Below are 21,577 nucleotides of genomic sequence, written 5' to 3'. Positions count from 1 at the left end.
ATCGTCTGTACAGAAAGAAACATCAACGCTCTCCATTCAGAAATCCTAACGAAACCTCAAATCTCCTGAAAAAATAATTCACAGACTAAACTGTTGAACTCGACTGAGAGCCAACGGCTTCAGATTTCACTTCAAAATCCCCCAAAAATGCAGCTTTTATTTTGAAATCAATGTTAAAATGTGAGTTATTGAATCTCTAAAGCAAACAGATAAGTACGGAGGCTCAGAAAGTCAAAAAGCACCAAAGGCTTAACTGGGTTCAACTTTTATTTCTTCCCTCACTGGAATGTAAAAATGATAAATCATCATATATATATTATATAAGCTGCATTTTTATGTCCATTTGGCTCCCTTAAAGTTAGTCTGATATTATTATTATTATTGTTAATAATACTTCCACTGTCAGTGACGATCAATGTGCAAAATGTATTGTTAGATCTATTGATTACACTTTTGTTAAAAAAAGGTTTTGTAACTTGTTTCTCTGAAATAAAAATCACAACCTATGAATTTTTAATTTGTCACCTCTGGGCCTCCGTACAGCAACAGATGACGGGTCATTTTGGCACTGATTCTGATTGGCCGTCTAAGCATCAATTTTTGTGTTGTTGCTTTACTCCGAAAATTGCTCCTCGTTAGCACACCTGTGTGTGTGTGTGTGGGTGTGGGGGGGGGGGGGGGGGGGGGGGTGTTCATGGAAGATCTCAGGTCGGAGAGGAGGAAGAGGAGGAAGCTCTCCGATCCCGATGGAAGCAGAGAGATGAACATAAAACCTCGTTTCCTCAACTTATTGTTAATTACTTATTTCATAATTGAATCTCTTTAAAGACAATTTAAATAAAAATATGTAATTGGGTGTTTTTGCATTTAATGTTATTGATTTTAGTTTGATTGATTATTGTGACCCACGTGAATTATTGTGATTGTTGGTTTTTAAATATAATTGAATAATTGAAGTCAAAATATTTTTTTAATTATCTTGTGATCACGAGATAACGGCTCTAATATGAATTAGTAACCATTGCGCCTCCTGGCCTCAGTATGAAGTTATTTAACCGGTTTTAACTGGTGATGAAGACGAGATTTGAGACTTTGGACAAGTGTCTCTAGTAAATTTACCACTTAAGTCTAACCCCCCCCCCCCCAGCTCCATAAATACATGTGTAACATTCATTTATAATAATTAAGTTTGACCCCTTTAAAAACCCCTTTTTAAAATAACATTAATACATTCCAGTCTAATAATCTGTTAAATTTGTTAAAATACTTTTAAAGTTTAAATAAAGAAGTAATTAAAGGCATTGATCCTGTCAATCATCCTGACAGAGAGGTTTTCACACGTTATTACAATCTGTGCAGCCGATTGGCTAATCAGGAAAGGGGGCGTGGCTGAAGTCCAAAGGAGCTGAGAAGAGGAAGCTGATTGGTCGATGGTTGCAGATCGCTGGTCTCTGGCTCCGCCCCCTCCTCTCCTCTCAAAACTTCCAGACTGGTGGAACACACGCCCGGCCTGCTGTCAATCAATCAGTCGTCAAGGCGACAGTGAAAAGACTCGCCCACTCTGGAAGTTAGCTGGATGGAGAGAGAAGAAGAAAAACAAGAAGAAGAAACGTCAACACCAGAGTGGTCCTACCAACAACACTAGAGTGGTCCTACCTACAACACCAGAGTGGTCCTACCAACAACACTAGAGTGGTCCTACCTACAACACCAGAGTGGTCCTTCCTACAACACCAGAGTGGTCCTACCTACAACACTAGATTAGTCTTACCTACAACACCAGAGTGGTCCTACCTACAACACTAGATTAGTCTTACCTACAACACTAGAGTGGTCCTACCCATAACACAAGAGTGGTCCTACCTACAACACCAGAGTGGTCCTACCCACAACACCAGAGTGGTCCTACCTACAACACTAGATTAGTCTTACCTACAACACTAGAGTGGTCCTACCTACAACACCAGAGTGGTCCTACCCACAACACCAGAGTGGTCCTACCTACAAAACCAGAGTGGTCCTACCCACAACACTAGAGTGGTCCTACCCACAACATTAGAGTGGTCCTACCTAAAACACCAGAGTGGTCCTATCTACAACACCAGAGTGGTCCTATCTACAACACCAGAGTGGTCCTAACTACAACACCAGAGTGGTCCTACCTACAACACCAGAGTGGTCCTATCTACAACACCAGAGTGGTCCTAACTACAACACCAGAGTGGTCCTATCTACAACACCAGAGTGGTCCTAACTACAACACCAGAGTGTGGTCCTAATTACAACACCAGAGTGGTCCTACCTACAACACCAGAGTGGTCCTACCTACAACACTAAAGTGGTCTTACCTGCAACACCAGAGTGGTCCTAACTACAACACTAAAGTGGTCTTACCTGCAACACCAGAGTGGTCCTACCTACAACACTAAAGTGGTCTTACCTGCAACACCAGAGTGGTCCTAACTACAACACCAGAGTGGTCCTACCTACAACACCAGAGTGGTCCTACCTACAACACCAGAGTGGTCCTATCTACAACACCAGAGTGGTCCTACCTACAACACCAGAGTGGTCCTATCTACAACACCAGAGTGGTCCTACCTACAACACCAGAGTGGTCCTATCTACAACACCAGAGTGGTCCTACCTACAACACCAGAGTGGTCCTAACTACAACACCAGAGTGGTCCTATCTACAACACCAGAGTGGTCCTAACTACAACACCAGAGTGTGGTCCTAACTACAACACCAGAGTGTGGTCTTAACTACAACACCAGAGTGGTCCTACCTACAACACTAAAGTGGTCCTACCTACAACACCAGAGTGGTCCTACCTACAACACTAGATTAGTCTTACCTACAACACTAGAGGGGTCCTACCTACAACACCAGAGTGGTCCTACTTGTCTCTTGGACCTGTGTTTAAACTGGTCTCTGACTTGTCTGAACTGGCCTCTGACCTGTTTTTAAACTGGTCTCTGACCTGTGTTTAAACTGGTCTCTGACCTGCTTTTAAACTGGTCTCTGACCTGTGTTTAAACTGGTCTCTGACCTGTTTTTAAACTGGTCTCTGACCTGTGTTTAAACTGGTCTCAGACCTGTTTTTAAACTGGTCTCAGACCTGTTTTTAAACTGGTCTCTGACCTGTTTTTAAACTTTTCTCAGACCTGTTTTTAAACTGGTATCTGACCTGTTCTTACTTGCTGAGCGTGGAGGGGGATCCTGAGCGGTGGAAATGGACGATCTGCCACTTCCCATCGCGGCGGTGCCAGACTCTGGTCTCCTCTGATTGGGCGGTGCGAGGCGTCCCGTTGGAGTCGATGTACTGAGTCACTCTGATGTAAGCGATGCAGGCGGCCTCCTCTCCGACGAGGTGGATGTGAGGGTTCAGGATGGTGGTGTGGACCGGTTTACTGTTCTTAGACCACACTGAGGATAGACAGGAAGTTGAGGTAAGACAACTGGGACCACAGGAAGACTGAGGACTATACGTAATGAGGTGTGAAAAATCATACTGAGATAGTTAATCATGCAGGAAGTTTGGTTCAGCTCACAGTTTTCAAAATAAAAGCGGTGGAAGTCAAGGCCTTCAACGAGATTCCCCAACGCCTCAGGCTCGAACGCCGTGACAGCCGGGTCGCACATTTTACTGAGGGGAGAGACAGGTTTACTGAGGAGACATAAAGGATTTACTGAGGGGAGAGACAGGTTTACTGAGGAGACAGACAGGTTTACTGGGGGGACAGACAGGTTTACTGAGGAGAGAGACAGGTTTAATGAGGGGAGACAGGTTTAATGAGGGGAGAGACAGGTTTACTGAGGGGACAGACAGGTTTACTGAGGGGACAGACATGTTTAATGAGAGGACAGACAGGTTAAATTCAGTTTTTCACAATAAGAGTCCTCATATGTTCATTGTCTCCTTTCACACAGTAAAGGGACTCTCAAAATAAGAGTCCTCATATGTTGATTGTCTCCTTTCACATAGTAAAGGGACTCTCAAAATAAGAGTCCTCATATGTTCATTGTCTCCTTTCACACAGTAAAGGGACTTTCACAATAAGAGTCCTCATATGTTCATTGTCTCCTTTCACACAGTAAAGGGACTTTCACAATAAGAGTCCTCATATGTTCATTGTCTCCTTTCACACAGTAAAGGGACTCTCAAAATAAGAGTCCTCATATGTTCATTGTCTCCTTTCACATAGTAAAGGGACTCTCAAAATAAGAGTCCTCATATGTTCATTGTCTCCTTTCACACAGTAAAGGGACTTTCACAATAAGAGTCCTCATATGTTCATTGTCTCCTTTCACACAGTAAAGGGACTCAAAATAAGAGTCCTCATATGTTCATTGTCTCCTTTCACACAGTAAAGGGACTTTCACAATAAGAGTCCTCATATGTTCATTGTCTCCTTTCACACAGTAAAGGGACTTTCACAATAAGAGTCCTCATATGTTCATTGTCTCCTTTCACACAGTAAAGGGCCTTTCACAATAAGAGTCCTCATATGTTCATTGTCTCCTTTCACACAGTAAAGGGACTCAAAATAAGAGTCCTCATATGTTCATTGTCTCCTTTCACACAGTAAAGGGACTTTCACAATAAGAGTCCTCATATGTTCATTGTCTCCTTTCACACAGTAAAGGGACTTTCACAATAAGAGTCCTCATATGTTCATTGTCTCTTTTAACACAGTACAGGGACTTTCACAATAAGAGTCCTCATATGTTCATTGTCTCCTTTAACACAGTAAAGTGATTTTCACAATAAGAGTCTGTTACATACGTGTAGCTCTCAAAGTCTCCGTTGCTGATCGCCTCGATGAGCTGCTCTGTCACTTTAATGATGTCCTGCTTCCTCACTGACAGACGGACAGACAGAGAGAGACAGACAGACAGGCAGAGAGACAGACAGGCAGAGAGACAGACAGACAGAGAGACAGGCAGAGAGAGGAGAGAGAGACAAGCAGAGAGACAGACAGGCAGAGAGACAGACAGACAGAGAGACAGACAGGCAGAGAGAGGAGAGAGAGACAAGCAGAGAGACAGACAGGCAGAGAGACAGATAGGTTAGTATAGTCGTCAGTTGTAATTTTTCGTCTCAGCTGAGAATCCTTTGTTTTGATCTGAATAGTGTTTGTGTGTGTGTGAGAGAGAGAGAGAGAGAGAGAGAGAGAGAGAGAGAGAGAGAGAGAGAGAGAGAGAGAGAGAGAGTGTGTGTGTGTGTGTGTGTTTACACCTCTGGTGTCTTCATCCTCGATGGTGGTGTTTGTGCTCTCAGATGATTCCTACAACAACAACAACAACAACAACAACAAAGTGCTGATCAGCTCATTCAGAAAGCTGCTGTCACGTCAGCACTTGATTGGCTGTAAAAGCTCAAAAAGGCGGGTCTTATCTAATCTGAGCCTATCAGAGAGACGCTTAAAGTTGATATGAAACTAGTGTAAAGCTGTGATTAGAGTCTGCCTCCTACATGTGAGCCACAACAACAACAGCAGCAGCCGTTACCTTGACTCCGTCGGCCTTCTTGTTGCCGCTCTTTCCTCCTGAACGAGGGACGAGAACGAAGAGAAACAGAAGCAGCAGAGTCAGAAAGAACGGAACAAACACAGAGAAGAGGAGCGGCAGCATCGCACTCACAACCTGCTGACAGGAAGCACTTCAAAATAAAAGAACTGATGCCAAGTTCAAACATATATACAAAATAAAACCAAAGAAGAAAGACAGAAGTGCTTCCTGCCTGTGAGTCTGACTCTGTTGATGGTGTCTGTCTGAACGCAGAGAGACAGACAGGTGCTGACTTGAGGACAGATTTAGGATCAACGTGAGACAGGTGGAGAGAGAGAGACACGTTCCTGTCACTGATATTAATATATGATGTTTAATGTCTCTGTCCGTCTGTCTCTCGCTGGTCTCTCTGCTATCTTTGGACCTCTGGAATCCTAAGTGTGTTTGAAACTTTATGACAGCTGCTGCTTTCTCTCTCACACACACAGACACACACACTCACACACACACCCACACACACACACACACACACCCACACACAGTGTTAACCTGATAATTTTGTGTAAGCCGACAGCTGATTGGTCGGCTCTGTGAGACACCAACAGGTCAGAGATCAGCTGACGATCTTACCGGAGAAATTCCTGGTGGCCAACATGGTGGTTAGGATGGCTCCCTAAAGGAAAGGACACAAGGAACACAGGGAGGAAGGGAGGTCAGAAAGGAAATGAGGGAAGGAATGACCGAGGAAAGGAAGAGAGGAAAGGAGTAAGGAAGGAAGATAGGAAGGCGGAAGGAAATGAGGAAGTAAAAGGAAGAGAGGCAGGAAAAAAGGAAGGGAATGAGGGAGGGAGGAAGGAAAGAGTGAAGGAAGGAGGGACAGGAGGAAGTAATGGAAGAAAGGACAAGAATGAAGGAGGGAGCAAAGGAAAGGAGGAAGGCAATGAGGGAAGGAAGGAAGAAAGGACAATGACATGTGACCTACCTTGAGTTTCCTCCTGGCGTTGAACTTCTTCAGACACTCGACTGTCTCTTGTCGGTGCATACAGGACGCCACCGTGGAGCGATGCTGAGAGGAACATCGCACATCATCACACATACTGTACACACATACTTATATATAAGTACATACAGTGTGTATAAATACACAGAGAGCCTCACAGAGATCCAGGGGTGTTTGAGAGCCTCGGCTGCTGTAATCCTTTTAGACGGATTGATGGTCAACATCTTATTAATGAGATCTTTGGCTTCAGGAGTAACGGTGTCCCACTCAGGAGAAGGAAACTATAGAGGGGAGGGGAGGAGGAGAGGAGGAGGGGAGGAGAGGAGAGGAGGAGAGGAGGGGGGGAGAGTAGAGGGGAGGAGGAGGAGAGGAGGGGAGGAGAGGGGGGAGAGGAGGAGAGGAGGAGAGGAGAGGGGGAGAGGGGGGAGAGGAGGGGAGGAGGAGAGGAGGGGGGGGAGAGGAGAGGGGAGGAGGAGAGGAGGAAAGGAGGGGAGGAGAGGAGGAGAGGAGGAAAGGAGGGGAGGAGAGGAAGAGAGGAGGAAAGGAGGGGAGGAGGAGATGGAGTGTTTAGGGTTAGGGTTAGTGCACTGTACACATGTGTACAGTGTGTGTGTACAGTGTGTACACTTGACAGGTGAAGGATCATGTGACCTACATCATAAGCTCCAGCTTTGATCTGCTGGTAGAGACGATGTTGATCTTCATCCCAGAACGGAGGATAACCGACCAATAAGATGTAGAGAATCACACCTGAGAGACAAATACACCCGTGAGAGGAGAGGAAACAAGGAAACAAGGAAACAATAGTCGAGTAGAAGCAAGAATAGAATCTGACCACAGGCCCACAGGTCGACGGCTTTGCCGTAAGGGTCCTTCCTCAAAACCTCTGGGGACAGATAACCAGGGGTCCCCGCGAAGCCTGTAAATGCACACACACACACACACACACACACACACACACACACACACACACACACACACACACACACACACACACACACACACACACACACACACACACACACACACACACACACACACACACACACACACACACACACACACACACACACACACAGATTTGTTAAACCAACAACCTAAAAAATACACAACGTTACAGAATAATAGGGCAGGTTTATAGTTAGGGCTGGCTCAGGTTTATAGTTAGGGCTGGCTCAGGTTTATAGTTAGGGCTGGTTCAGGTTTATAGTTAGGGCTGGTTCAGGTTTATAGTTAGGGCTGGTTCAGGTTTATAGTTAGGGCTGGTTCAGGTTTATAGTTAGGGCTGGTTCAGGTTTATAGTTAGGGCTGGCTCAGGTTTATAGTTAGGGCTGGTTCAGGTTTATAGTTAGGGCTGGTTCAGGTTTATAGTTAGGGCTGGTTCAGGTTTATAGTTAGGGCTGGCTCAGGTTTATAGTTAGGGCTGGTTCAGGTTTATAGTTAGGGCTGGTTCAGGTTTATAGTTAGGGCTGGTTCAGGTTAATGGTTGGAGATGGTTCTGGTTTATAGTTAGGGCTGGTTCAGGTTTATAGTTAGGGCTGGTTCAGGTTAATGGTTGGAGATGGTTCTGGTTTATAGTTAGGGCTGGTTCAGGTTTATAGTTAGGCTGGTTCAGGTTTATAGTTAGGGCTGGTTCAGGTTTATAGTTAGGGCTGGTTCAGGTTTATAGTTAGGGCTGGCTCAGGTTTATAGTTAGGGCTGGTTCAGGTTTATAGTTAGGGCTGGTTCAGGTTTATAGTTAGGGCTGGTTCAGGTTTATAGTTAGGGCTGGCTCAGGTTTATAGTTAGGGCTGGTTCAGGTTTATAGTTAGGGCTGGTTCAGGTTTATAGTTAGGGCTGGTTCAGGTTAATGGTTGGAGATGGTTCTGGTTTATAGTTAGGGCTGGTTCAGGTTTATAGTTAGGGCTGGTTCAGGTTAATGGTTGGAGATGGTTCTGGTTTATAGTTAGGGCTGGTTCAGGTTTATAGTTAGGCTGGTTCAGGTTTATAGTTAGGGCTGGTTCAGGTTTATAGTTAGGGCTGGTTCAGGTTTATAGTTAGGGCTGGCTCAGGTTTATAGTTAGGGCTGGTTCAGGTTTATAGTTAGGGCTGGTTCAGGTTTATAGTTAGGGCTGGTTCAGGTTTATAGTTAGGGCTGGTTCAGGTTTATAGTTAGGGCTGGTTCAGGTTTATAGTTAGGGCTGGTTTGGGGAGTTTTTGCTGTTCTGATGCGGGGGTCCTGGGACAGATGTTGATGTACGGATTGTAAAGCCCTCTGAGGCAAAACCTGTGATTTATAATTCAGTGCTATATGAATGGATTGAACTGAATAAAATTACTAGTATCTGTGGGGTCTTACCAAACCAGGCCTGCTGGTCTCCCTCCACCTCGATGGCGAGGCCGAAGTCAGCCAGTTTCACCGCCGCTCCTTTTGACTTCGAGGCCAGCAGCAGGTTCTCTGGCTGAAGACACAGAGGAGATGCTAACATGCTAACTCTGCCTATTGGTTTACATAAGAGATGCTAACATGCTAACTCTGCCCATTGATTTACATGAGATGATGCTAACATGATAACTCTGACTATTGGTTTACATCAGATATGCTAACTCTGCCCATTGGTTTACATGAGATATGCAAACATGCTAACTCCTGCCCATTGGTTTACATGAGAGATGCTAGCATGCTAACTCAGGCCTATTGTTTACATGAGAGATGCTTATATGCTAACTCTGCCCATTGGTCTACAAGGTTAAAACATGCTATCTCTGCTAACATGCTAACTCCAGTCAGACTGGTACCTTCAGGTCTCGGTGGACCCACGCCCATCTGGTGGCAATGTAGCACCGCCTCCAAAATCTGCTGGATACAGTGACTGTTCACAGAGAGACAGAGGTCAGAGCTGAACCTACTTTCAGTCAGACACATTTATTGATGTGTAGTTCTTTACCTGGCCGTCAGCTTCACTGTAATATTCTCTGGCTACGATATCTTCAAACAACTCTCCACCTGTTACCCTGAGAGACAAAGAGCATCATAGGAAGTGATGTCACAGGAACACACGTGTCATTTAGAGAGAGACAGAGCAGCACTCACAGGTCAAAGATGAGGTAATGATGAAGCTCCTCTGAAATACTGTCATGTAGCCGCACTGAAAGAGAGAGAGAGAGAGAGAGAGAGAGAGAGAATCTGATTAGCCAACCAGATACAACATGTAAGGATGCTACATGATAGGCTAGCAGTTTCCCGAGCAGTTTCCAGAAATCAACAAGACATCATCAATATCACGACGTTGATCTCATATCACAAATCATTTCATGAGGTACACAGGAAGATACCACTTGTACTTGTACTACAGTACTTGTACTTGTAATGCCGTATTTTTTTACCGCAGTACAACGTCTGAATACTTGATGTCTGAATGTTTGTTTCTGAATGTGAAAAACTTTTATTGTGTAACAAATCGAATCCCCACTGCTGCTGTGTGTGTAGGAGGAGAAACCTCCTCATCTCCTCACACAGGTGTGTGTGTGTGTGTGTGTGTTGCTAGGCAACAGTGTCCTTAGGTGAAGGCATCAACCCCCCCACCCCCCCCACACACACACACACACACACAGTTATGTAACACTCCTCGGTAGCTGTGGAGCATCACCTGCCCACACAGAGCTCTGATTGGACGGCAGGCTTCGGCTGCGAGCCTCCTGATGGGCCGGTTGGGACCATGTGAGGTCATCTTTAAAGATCTCTTTGTGTCCCTTTAATAAAGCAGCAGATCTGTGTGGGGCTTTTATTGTGAAGTGAAGGCAGGAAGTGGAAATGTCTGTGTTTGTACTTTTATTCAACTACTGTACTTGAGTACACATTCAAGGTACTTGTAATCCACTTGAGTATTTCAATTTCCAATGTAGAGTGAATGAGTATTTGTACAATAGTAGGTGTCGACTTTTGATCCCTATGATGTAAAACCTGCTGTAAAAACTCTAAACATATACTACTGAGTCTTTGTACTTTGTGTACTTGTACCACAGTAAAACGCTCTGTGTTTATGTATTTTATGTTTGTTCTGTTTATTTGTATTTGATATGGACATCACAGTGGCATTAGAATTGTAAACACAAGGACCAGATGCATGTTTAGTGTCCTCAGGAGGCTTTAAAACAGAGTTACAATAGAAACAGAACAAAAGAAAGACAATACAAGTGTGTTTACAGGGTGTTAGTGTGAGAACATCTTGTTTCTCTTTTAAAAACATTAACATTGTGTTCTGATCAGAGTGAAACTGTGTTAAATGAGGAAAACCTCATCTCCATGGCGATTACAGCTCCTCATCAATTAGTAACACGCTGGTTACTGTTGCCAACGACAACCATTCCATAATTCATCATCATCTTCATCATCTTCAACTTCATCATCATCATCATCAGCAGCAGAGAGCAGTACTGAGAGTGGTACAAGTACACAACCCAGTGACAGTAGGAGTGGTGGACATAGTACTTGCTGCTGAGGTAGTGTGCGTACTGGAGTAGTACTGATGTAAACACGTTCTAACCAGTACTACTCAGTAGTCCTCTTCCTCGATCATCATTCTTATTCAGTGTGGCTTTGTAGCACAAAGGCAGTTTTACTGCACACTGTATATAATCCATCGGGCTTAATCATAATAATATTTATTCGCCAGAAAGTTTGCCGCGCTTCTCCTCACACAGCGTTGCCAACACCTGCGCAAAAAATACATCAAAACATGTGGCCTGATCGGGAATCGTGTGCAATCTATTTTCTAGAGAGATTCGCCAAGCAGCTTTCCCGAAAATCCCGAAAAACAAAGCAAAATTTCTCAATTAACTTGAATGGGGTTTCGGCGTGAAGAGAACTTAAAAAACACTTAACTTAACATTAACGTAGAACAATGAAGTTTAAAACGTAGACAAAACGCTGGACTTTATTGAGCCAAATTGGCTATTTGATAGCTAGCACAGTTGTCATTAAGTCAACGTTTAAGTTTCAAGTCAATGTTAAAATCCAGTTACTCTGTGGGGCTTTTATTTTGAAAGGGCGGGACTGGGTAGGCGAGAGAGGGAGAGAGGAGACACAATCATAATGTTTGACACATACACAGAGGTTGAATGTCGGGCTTCATCACAAGCATTCCAGTTAGAATTCACTCAGTGGGGCTTTTATTTTTGAAAAAGTGGGACTGGGTGGTTGAGAGAGGGGAAGAGGAGACATAATCATAATGTTTGACACACTTACACAGAGATTTTTAAATGACAGACTTCATCACAAGCAATCTAGTTATAATTCACTCTGTGGGGCTTTTATTTTGAAAGGGTGGGACTGGGTGGGTGAGAGAGGGGAAGAGGAGACATAATCATAATGTTTGACACACATACACAGAGTAGTAGTACTCACCGATGTTCGGGTGCTTCAGTAAACGACAGATTCGAGCTTCGCGGTCCAACTTCTGATGATCTGAGAAAACAAACACATTGGTCACTGATCACAGATATTAATGCTAATGTTAGCACACATGCTAATCTCTCTCTATACTTCCTGTCACTGAAGAACTATATTGCTTTATTATTTAACCTCTAGAGATACAGTTCTGATCTGAGACCAGCTCAGATTGATCCAACAGCCTACTGACAAACTGCTGAGGAAACTTTCCAACTGAGCAGCATCTCTGAATCTCTGAAGGCTGGAAACAAACACCACACATGCCCATACACACTATATATACACTGTGTATAAATATATGCATATACTGTATATACACAGATATGTATATATATGTATATGCATAAAATAGTGTGACAGGAAACCCCCTGGAATCAAAGAAACCTGACAGAAATGAATCAAAGAGCTGAGACATTCAAAGATAGAAGAACAGAAATAGCTACAGACACACACACACACACACACACACACACACACACACACACACACACACACACACACACACACACACACACACACACACACACACACACACACACACACACACACACACACACACACAAATCAAACAGACTGGAGGTGTTTGAAGAACATTTGAGAGTGTAATCACATTAAATATGATGATGAAGCTGAGAGAGTTATGTTTTATTTTGAAGGGGAACCTCTAATATAGACCAGCTCTCATGAGTCCTCTTAACCCTTACATACTGTTTATATTTAATGCCTTCACAGTATGGTTCGAGTAGTAAGTGTCTATACCAAATCAGATATATTTAGAATGTCTAAATAGCCTATGTCTCATTAATAAATGTATGATTAATCCTTAATAAATGTTTCAGAGAGCAGGGAGAGTGTAATTTTCGTTGGGCGAAAGTACAAAAGTTTGCCGTGCTTTTCCTCACACAGCGTTTCCAATAGTTGCACAAAAAATACATCAAAATGTGCGGTCTGATCAGGAATCGTGTGCAATCTATTTTCTAGAGAGATTTGCCCAGCGGTTTTCTCAATAACGCGAAAAACGGAGCAAAATTTCTCCATTCACTTGAATGGGGATTTGGCGTGAAGAGAGCTTTAAAAACACTTAACTTTGGGCCCATATTGACTAGCCGTACTTTAACGTAGAACAATGATTCCAAGTTTAAAACGTAGACAAAACGCTGCACTTTATTGAGCCAAATGGACATTTTGATAGCTAGCACAGTTTTCATGAAGTCACAGATTAAGTTTCAGGAACATTTTGGGTCTGTTTCAGATTTTATAATGGGTGTGTATTGCACGGCTCATTAAGAGCTAGAGTGAGAGCATAACTGTCAGAGTGGAGCGGAGCAGGAAAATATTCTGTGAACCAACTGCTCCATTAGACTCCATGTTAAATCTCACCACTGATCTCTCAAAGAAAGCAGACGGTTCTCTCTCTCTCTCTCTCTCTCTCTCTCTCTCTCTCTCTCTCTCTCTCTCTCTCTCTCTCTCTCTCTCTCTCTCTCTCTCTCTCTCTCTCTCTCTCTCTCTCTCTCTCTCTCTCTCTCTCTCTCTCTCTCTCTCTCTCTCTCTCTCTCTCTACACACACATGACTTGGATATTCAGTCAAAGGCATTGTTAGACCTCCTGTCTTTTAATAACCTCTGTGTGTGTCAAACATTATGATTATATCTCATAATATATATAGCTCAGAATGAGGTTTATGTTAAGAAATATTATAATTAATATTGTTATTATTATTATTTATCATTATTATTATTTTTAAATATTATTACAATTTTATTCTACACCATTCCCCTTCATTTAAATCTCTGTCTATATTGGTCAGATCTTTTATATCACAATCAGTGTTTGTAGAAAACACCAATGAATAACCTGATATCTCCTGATATTAAGTGTAATAATATATCTGCAGTTATTCTTCATGTCCTCACCTCTGGCAGAGAGTTTTTTGGTGTTGATGATCTTGGCAGCGTACTCTTGACCCGACAGAACCTTCACACAGCGGCGCACCACCGAAAACGCTCCCCTGGAAACGCAACAGGAGGAACCAATCAGCTTTTTACGAGGAAACAAAACAACGTCAAACTTTTACAAATGTTAATATGACTGGTAACACTGCTTAAGTAATTAAGTAATGTTAATATGACTACTTACGCTTTTGCTAATACTACTGCGAATCCCATAGCTGCTCTTTCTACTACTACTACTAAGACTATATTGCTTCTGCTACTACTACTGATCCTTCAACAATAAGTACTGCTGCTTCCCCAAGTACAACATTAACTATTGTTACTTATACTACTGCTACACTGAACCAATACTAGCTCTTGAATGCTGCACAGGGCGGGTCTTACCAAGAAAAGGAGTGGGTTGATAATAATGGGGTAGGGAGTCTATCAGGGTGCATTGTGGGAAATGTAGGATCAGTGTCCTAAACGTTGGGATTTAATCTCTCACAACTACTTCACGACTATCTTATCAGAGAATGACTGATCATAAAGAACATTGTAGTGTTATAAATAACATGAATATTGTTATAAAGAATAAATACAATGTTCCTCCTGATTTTATTCATCCTTGAAACTGAAGCTGAGTTTTTTTACACAAAGAATTTCTGTTGCTTCTGAAAGATGAATTCTGCTGTTATTCTGCCGCCCACCATCACATTATGTAAGAGACCTGGCATTACGTGTGTGTGTGTGTGTGTGTGTGTGGGCAGTGAGTGGGATGGGGTCAGAGAGGTGATCCACTCATCCATCCGTTGATCATTATTAATAAGAAACTGATCAGCAACACAATCAATAATAAATAAATGATCTGATTTAAGTATTAATACAATATTTTAAACTATTTAACGAAATAAAGAAACAAAAAGACATTTGATGATTACAAATATGAAATGATAGAAAATTAAAAGAACTAAAACATTAAAACAATAATTAATCAAAATTAAAACAAATTAATTAATGAAAGCGTCGAAATGAAATAATGTATATTTAAATAAGTAAAAAGGTTTACTAATAGTACGTGGAAAATAAAATAAAACAGTTAATTTGAATATTTCTGAATAATTATTACAATTAACAAAAATCTAAAGAATATATGAATTTCACATACATGTAACAAACAATTTCAACATAATTTAAATGATATTAAAAATGATACAAATATGAATAGAATATAAATAAATAGGTAACATTTACTCAAAATATAATAAAGTAAAATCAATAACGAGCAGAACTTTCCCACTAATAACATATGTAGATAACATGAAACTAATTCATGAAATATTAGCATAATTAATATTCCTGATACTCAGTCAGACAAGTTAGATGTTCAACACAGCCGCGTAGAACTGATGAAGATGATGATGATGAAGAAGAAGATGAAGATGATGAAGATACTTACTTGCCCAGCTCTTCATAAAGCTGAAACTCTTCGGTGAAACGAGTACAGATGACCGTTGCCATGGCGACCCGGCGAGGCGAGGGGTCAGGGAGCTCCTCCGAGGATGATGAAGATGATGGTGGAGATGAAGAAGGCCAAGAGTTAGACCTGTCTGTCTTTCTGTCTGTCTGTCTGTGTGGAGGTCAGAGGAGAGAAGACAGAAAAGAGAAGAAGAAGAAGAAAGAAAAAGAGTGTTTGTTCTGGACAGAGAAGAGGAAGAGGAAGAGGAGGAAGAAGAGGAAGAGGAGGAAGAAGAAGAAGATGGAGGGATGAAGGAGAGAGCAGTGAGGAGAAGCTTCGTCTCTCTGTCTCTCTGTCCTGATATCTGAGAGAGACGCTCAACCTGCCCGCCCACTCTCTACCGTCAGCCAATCAGAGGCCAGGACACACGCACACGCACACACACACACACAGACACACACAAGAAGGGTTGCCATGGTAACTGCATCCTCTCTGTCTTTGCATGCTGGAAAGTAAGAAGTGCAAACACTGAGAGATGATCCAGGAACTACAATATCATAGAGTACTGTACTACTGTGAATATATATACTGTGATACTGTGAATATATATACTGTGATACTGTGAATATATCTACTGTGATACTGTGAATATATATACTGTGATACTGTGAATATATGTACTGTGATACTGTGAATATATGTACTGTGATACTGTGACTATATATACTGTGATACTGTGAATATATGTACTGTACTACTGTGAATATATCTACTGTGATACTGTGAATATATGTACTGTGACACTGTGAATATATCTACTGTGATACTGTGAATATATCTACTGTGATACTGTGAATATATCTACTGTGATACTGTGAATATATCTACTGTGATACTGTGAATATATCTACTGTGATACTGTGAATATATGTACTGTACTACTGTGAATATATCTACTGTGATACTGTGAATATATCTACTGTGATATTGTGAATATATCTACTGCGATACTGTGAATATATGTACTGTACTACTGTGAATATATATACTGTGATATTGTGAATATATCTACTGCGATACTGTGAATATATCTACTGCGATACTGTGAATATATCTACTGCGATACTGTGAATATATGTACTGTACTACTGTGAATATATCTACTGTGATACTGTGAATATATCTACTGTGATACTGTGAATATATGTACTGTACTACTGTGAATATATATACTGTGATACTGTGATACTGTGAATATATGTACTGTACTACTGTGAATATATCTACTGTAATACTGTGAATATATATACTGTGATACTGTGAATATATGTACTGCGATACTGTGAATATATGTACTGCGATACTGTGAATATATGTACTGCGATACTTCTTCTGTCTATTTTTAGGTTTGTTTGCCTCTTCCTCTCTCTGTCTCTCTGTCACTCATCTTTTCTGCTTGGTTTCCCCTCCTCCGATCTGATTGGTCAGCAGAGTTCAGACTGATCTCTCTTCAGCTGGAGTCAAACTATTGAAACCATAAATGAAAAACAAAGTTCCAACATGACTGACAGAAAACAGCTGAAGGTGTTTTATGAAGCAACCAGCTCCACATGTATGACTTTTGTTTCTTAGTTCTGCTTCCTGTTTCACCCTGACACCACTGGGCTGGTAAAAAAAACATATGGTGAGTCCTGGGCCCCGTTCCTCGTACCTGGCTAAGTGAGTTAGCCGGATAATCTTCAGGATAAGATTACATAAATCAGGCTTTTCGGTTCCACGAAGCAAGTTTGGCAAAATCACCACAAAGAGACGCAAAACAACCACAAAGAGACGCTAAACAACCACAAAGAGAAGCAAAACAACCACAAAGAGATGCAAAACAACCACAAAGAGACACAAAACAACCACAAAGAGAAGCAAAACAACCACAAAGAGACACAAAACAACCACAAAGAGAAGCAAAACAACCACAAAGAGAAGCAAAACAACCACAAAGAGACACAAAACAACCACAAAGAGATGCTAAACAACCACAAAGAGAAGCAAAACAACCACAAAGAGACACAAAACAACCACAAAGAGACACAAAACAACCACAAAGAGACGCAAAACAACCACAAAGAGACGCAAAACAACCACAAAGAGAAGCAAAACAACCACAAAGAGACACAAAACAACCACAAAGAGATGCAAAACAACCACAAAGAGACACAAAACAACCACAAAGAGAAGCAAAACAACCACAAAGAGAAGCAAAACAACCACAAAGAGATGCAAAACAACCACAAAGAGACACAAAACAACCACAAAGAGAAGCAAAACAACCACAAAGAGAAGCAAAACAACCACAAAGAGATACAAAACAACCACAAAGAGACGCTAAACAACCACAAAGAGACGCTAAACAACCACAAAGAGACGCAAAACAACCACAAAGAGACGCAAAACAACCACAAAGATAAGCAAAGCAACCACAAAGAGACGCAAAGCAACCACAAAGAGACGCAAAACAACCACAAAGAGAAGCAAAACAACCACAAAGAGACACAAAGCAACCACAAAGAGAAGCAAAACAACCACAAATAGAACACACATTAAACACACAGTGTGACAAACACACACACACTCACGTCCCTGTGGGTGGACTGCTGTCCTCTGCTGCCTCCTGCTGGTCACATCTCAACACTGCAGAAACCTGCTGCTGTTGTTAAATTCATATAATCTTAAATAAATAAGACAGTTTATAATAATCTGGTTGTACGTCTTCTGAATACATGAGTACAAATAAACTGTTATCTAATATTTTTAATCTGAACTCTTTCTTTTAGTTACGACCTGAATCCAACTCGTTGACATCATTCATAATGAAGCTCCACGTTGATGTTGACGTCGAACAAACAATCACTTCGACCATCTAGAATGAGGACTCATGTTTCTGTAGTCTCCTTTGGCAGCTTTGCATCAGGTCTACAGGTCTACAGGGTCTGGTCCCTGAAGAATAAGGACATTCAGACATTCAGAAAAGAGAACAGAGATTTATTTCACTGATTGGTGTAAACATCACATGACTTTAGATCCTTATAAAGGTTGAGAGTCCAGAAACATGACAGACATGGTCCAGAGTCTACAGTCTATGTGGGTCCAGAGAGTCCAGGAATCCAAATCAGGAGACCAGAGTCCAGAGCGGACCCCCTGTAGGAGAGCCTCAGTTTGAAACCCTCTAGAGTCCAGACAGCTCTGCTGAGATGTGAGAATGAATGTGAGGATTATCAGCACCAGATCCTGGTTTCGGTTAAAATAGTCAAAGTTTGGTGAGAGTGGAAAGAAACATGCCGATCCCTGCAGGATTAACAGTCCTGGACCGGTGCTGCAGGGTCCTGGACCGGTGCTGCAGGGTCCTGGATCGGTGCTGCAGGGTCCTGGACCGGTCCCGGAGGTTTCCGAAGTGGTTCTAAAAGTTCTGGATTCAGTTTTCGGGTCTCAGCGATGAGTCGTTTGACACCGACCATCCATTGGCTGACTTCAGTCACATGATCGACCATCAGAGAGCGATGGATCTCATCAGCTGAGTCCCAGTGACCAGCCTGTAACTCTGAGAGACAGACAGGCAGATAGACAGGTCAGTCTAGAGACAGACAGGTGTTGAGGTAGACAGACAGGTGTTGAGGTAGACAGACAGGTAGATGGTGAGACAGGTTACCTAAAGACAGAGTGTCCATGCGTCTCCTCACAGGTAGGCTCAGTCTACCTGACCTCCAGCTGTCCTCCAGGAGGCGGAGCCTCTTTGCCACGTCACTACACACCTGGTCCTACACACAGATAACAAAATAAAAGTCTTCAGATGAATTAACAAAATAAAAGTCTTCAGATAAATTTAACAGAATAAAAGTCTTCAGATAAATAAAATAAAATAAAAGTCTTCAGATTAATTTAACAAAATAAAAGTCTTCAGGTTCAGACTCACCTTAATAGTCGCTCTACAGGTATCGAGCGCTAGGTTCAGCACCAACACCACGCCCTCTACGTCCGGCTCGCTCTCTGATTGGCTGTCGTCTCTCTGACTTCTCATTGGTCCCAGAGGGGGAGGGGGCGTGGCCACACAGCCAAGAGGAGGACGAGCTGCAGGAAGAGGAGGAGTCAGTCAATCAGGCTTCAATCACTAAACCCTTCTTCTTCTTCTGCTCCTTACCTGAGTGTAGAGGGGGCGGAGCTACACCACCTAGAGTTGGAGCCAGAGGATTGGAGGAGGGAGGGGTCATGGGGGGGGCTCCTGCACCTGAGGACCAATCAGAGACAAGATGTTTGATATTATATAAATATATACTCTAAATATATACTAAATATATATATATATATATAGTCTTAGTCCCGCCCACGAGAGTTAAGAGCAGAGAAGGCAAGGAGGCTAGGAAAGGAAACGAGGAGTGAGGAAAGAGAAAGACTTGTTCCCTAACCTGCTGGTGGAGCAGCTCTCTTGTTCAGGAGGTTCCTCTGAGGCCCGCGGGACGTCTGGAGGCCGTATGAGAACTGGGGGGGGTCATTCCACCCACGCTCCTGGTTACCTAGAGAGAGAGAGAGGTTCATTACAGGAGAGAGAGAGGTTCATTACAGGAGAGAGAGAGAGGTTCATTACAGGAGAGAGAGAGAGGTTCATTACAGGAGAGAGAGAGGTTCATTACAGGAGAGAGAGAGAGGTTCATTACAGGAGAGAGAGAGAGGTTCATTACAGGAGAGAGAGAGAGGTTCATTACAGGAGAGAGAGAGGTTCATTACAGGAGAGAGAGAGAGGTTCATTACAGGAGAGAGAGAGGTTCATTACAGGAGAGAGAGAGGTTCATTACAGGAGAGAGAGAGAGGTTCATTACAGGAGAGAGAGAGAGAGAGAGAGAGAGAGAGAGAGAGAGACAGGTTCAGGGTTGATAAAACAAAAGTAAAACTTCTAACAAACTCTATTTCTACCTGAATAATTACTGTTTGGTGAAATATATATTATATATATATATATATATATATATATATATATATATTAACGCCGAACTAAAAACAACCACTAAATGAAGTGATATAAACCTTCTTATTGTTTATAAGTGAGGAGTTATTGTCTTAAAGCTGAAGGAAACATTTGAATTCAGTTAGTTGAACCTTTAAGATGATAACTCATTAACAGTTATAAACACAGGTCTCATGTTAACCGTTAGCTTAGCAGCACATACAGACGTTATTACCGATACTAACTTTATGAAGATAACTCTCACCTGGTTTAACGTACCTGTCCTCCATGTTAGACTCCAGCGTGTCAGATCACCAACGTCACAGCGTCTTCTTCCCGGTGACGACGCTAAGCTAACGGCTAAGCTAACCCAAAGAGTTTGGAACGTAAATGTTTTCCGGTAACTTTGAGTGTGAACCGCTTCAGACACAGAACGTTACCGTGTTAACTCGATCCTAAACACGTAACGTCACCCGGAAGAAACAACGAGAGAACTTCCGCTCCGATTTTCAGAATAAGACTTGTTTGGAATATATTGTCTGAATGCTTTATATTCTGTGTAGTACAATTTGTATAACTTTCTTCTGCGGTAATAAAATGTTAGCATTTAATAAACGATTACAATTATTTTTTTATTTCAATTTCTTATGTCGTAAAAATAAGTACAACTGACGATTTTATTATGTTTTATAATTTATTTTTTTATTACTTTATTTTGTGAAGTACACAACTAGATAATACCAAATATCAGTATTGATCAATGTCAAATATAACAATAAACAAGTGTATATAAGTAACAACAAAAATAATTTGAATTATATGTTTTACAATATATAAAGTTTTTTTTTAATGATGATAAAAACAACAACAACAACTACTACTACTACTACTACTACTACTATGGTATTAACAACAACAACAACTACAACTACTACGAATAATAATAATAACAGTATTAATGAACACATTGAATGTTTGGATGCAGTTATTCTTCGTAGTACTTTGTTGTATCTCACTCGCTACAGTTACAATACATTTTAGGCTTTTACTTTCTAGAAAACCTGGTGTGACTTCCTGTGATGTAATTGAGCTAGCTGCTCCGTTTAGCGTCAAAACACTTCCGGGACACGTGGCCACTACTCTGACGTGTTCCTGTGAGCAGGTGATTTTGAGATTCTTGAAAAGTGATGTTTGAAGTTAAAGCAAAATAAAATAAAATAATAAATAAAACAGTTTGTTCAATCAGAATAT

The 21,577-nt window shown here is 41.8% G+C and overlaps 2 protein-coding genes across 2 annotated transcripts; both read right to left on the bottom strand.

The window, feature by feature from the left end:
* Nucleotides 1–702: 702 nt before the first annotated feature.
* On the bottom strand, nt 703–16,123 carry camk2a (calcium/calmodulin-dependent protein kinase II alpha). The gene is given in 19 exon segments (XM_076083299.1): nt 703–1,572; nt 3,192–3,430; nt 3,556–3,650; nt 4,791–4,866; nt 5,244–5,292; nt 5,516–5,553; nt 6,146–6,188; nt 6,498–6,581; nt 6,674–6,796; nt 7,171–7,265; nt 7,351–7,434; nt 8,854–8,956; nt 9,294–9,311; nt 9,313–9,370; nt 9,447–9,509; nt 9,589–9,643; nt 11,902–11,961; nt 13,860–13,954; nt 15,337–16,123. Coding segments are annotated over 18 exon segments (1,434 nt in total). The 5' UTR covers nt 15,399–16,123; the 3' UTR covers nt 703–1,572; nt 3,192–3,197.
* A 2,233-nt stretch (nt 16,124–18,356) lies between these two features.
* On the bottom strand, nt 18,357–20,788 carry sra1 (steroid receptor RNA activator 1). The gene is made up of 6 exons (XM_076083298.1): nt 20,592–20,788; nt 19,791–19,898; nt 19,526–19,612; nt 19,301–19,455; nt 19,037–19,145; nt 18,357–18,928 (listed from the first exon to the last, which is right to left on the bottom strand). Exons 1-6 carry the CDS (start codon nt 20,614–20,616, stop codon nt 18,684–18,686), a joined length of 729 nt encoding a protein of 242 aa, XP_075939413.1. The 5' UTR covers nt 20,617–20,788; the 3' UTR covers nt 18,357–18,683.
* Between the last annotated feature and the right edge of the window lie 789 nt (nt 20,789–21,577).

Source organism: Anarhichas minor, unplaced genomic scaffold, assembly GCF_050575085.1.
Source record: "Anarhichas minor isolate MPS153535 unplaced genomic scaffold, ASM5057508v1 ptg000126l, whole genome shotgun sequence".
NCBI classification, from domain to species: domain Eukaryota; kingdom Metazoa; phylum Chordata; class Actinopteri; order Perciformes; family Anarhichadidae; genus Anarhichas; species Anarhichas minor.
The sequence above is the reverse complement of the archived record's forward strand: the minus strand, read 5'-3'. Positions and strand labels throughout refer to the sequence as shown.

Coding starts and splice junctions, on each gene's coding strand:
- sra1 (XM_076083298.1), bottom strand. CDS start 20,616: ATGGAGGACAGGTACGTTAAACCAG. Junction 19,613..19,790: donor GAGAGCTGCTCCACCAGCAG/GTTAGGGAACAA, acceptor ATTGGTCCTCAG/GTGCAGGAGCCCCCCCCATG. Junction 19,456..19,525: donor TCCGCCCCCTCTACACTCAG/GTAAGGAGCAGA, acceptor CTCTTCCTGCAG/CTCGTCCTCCTCTTGGCTGT.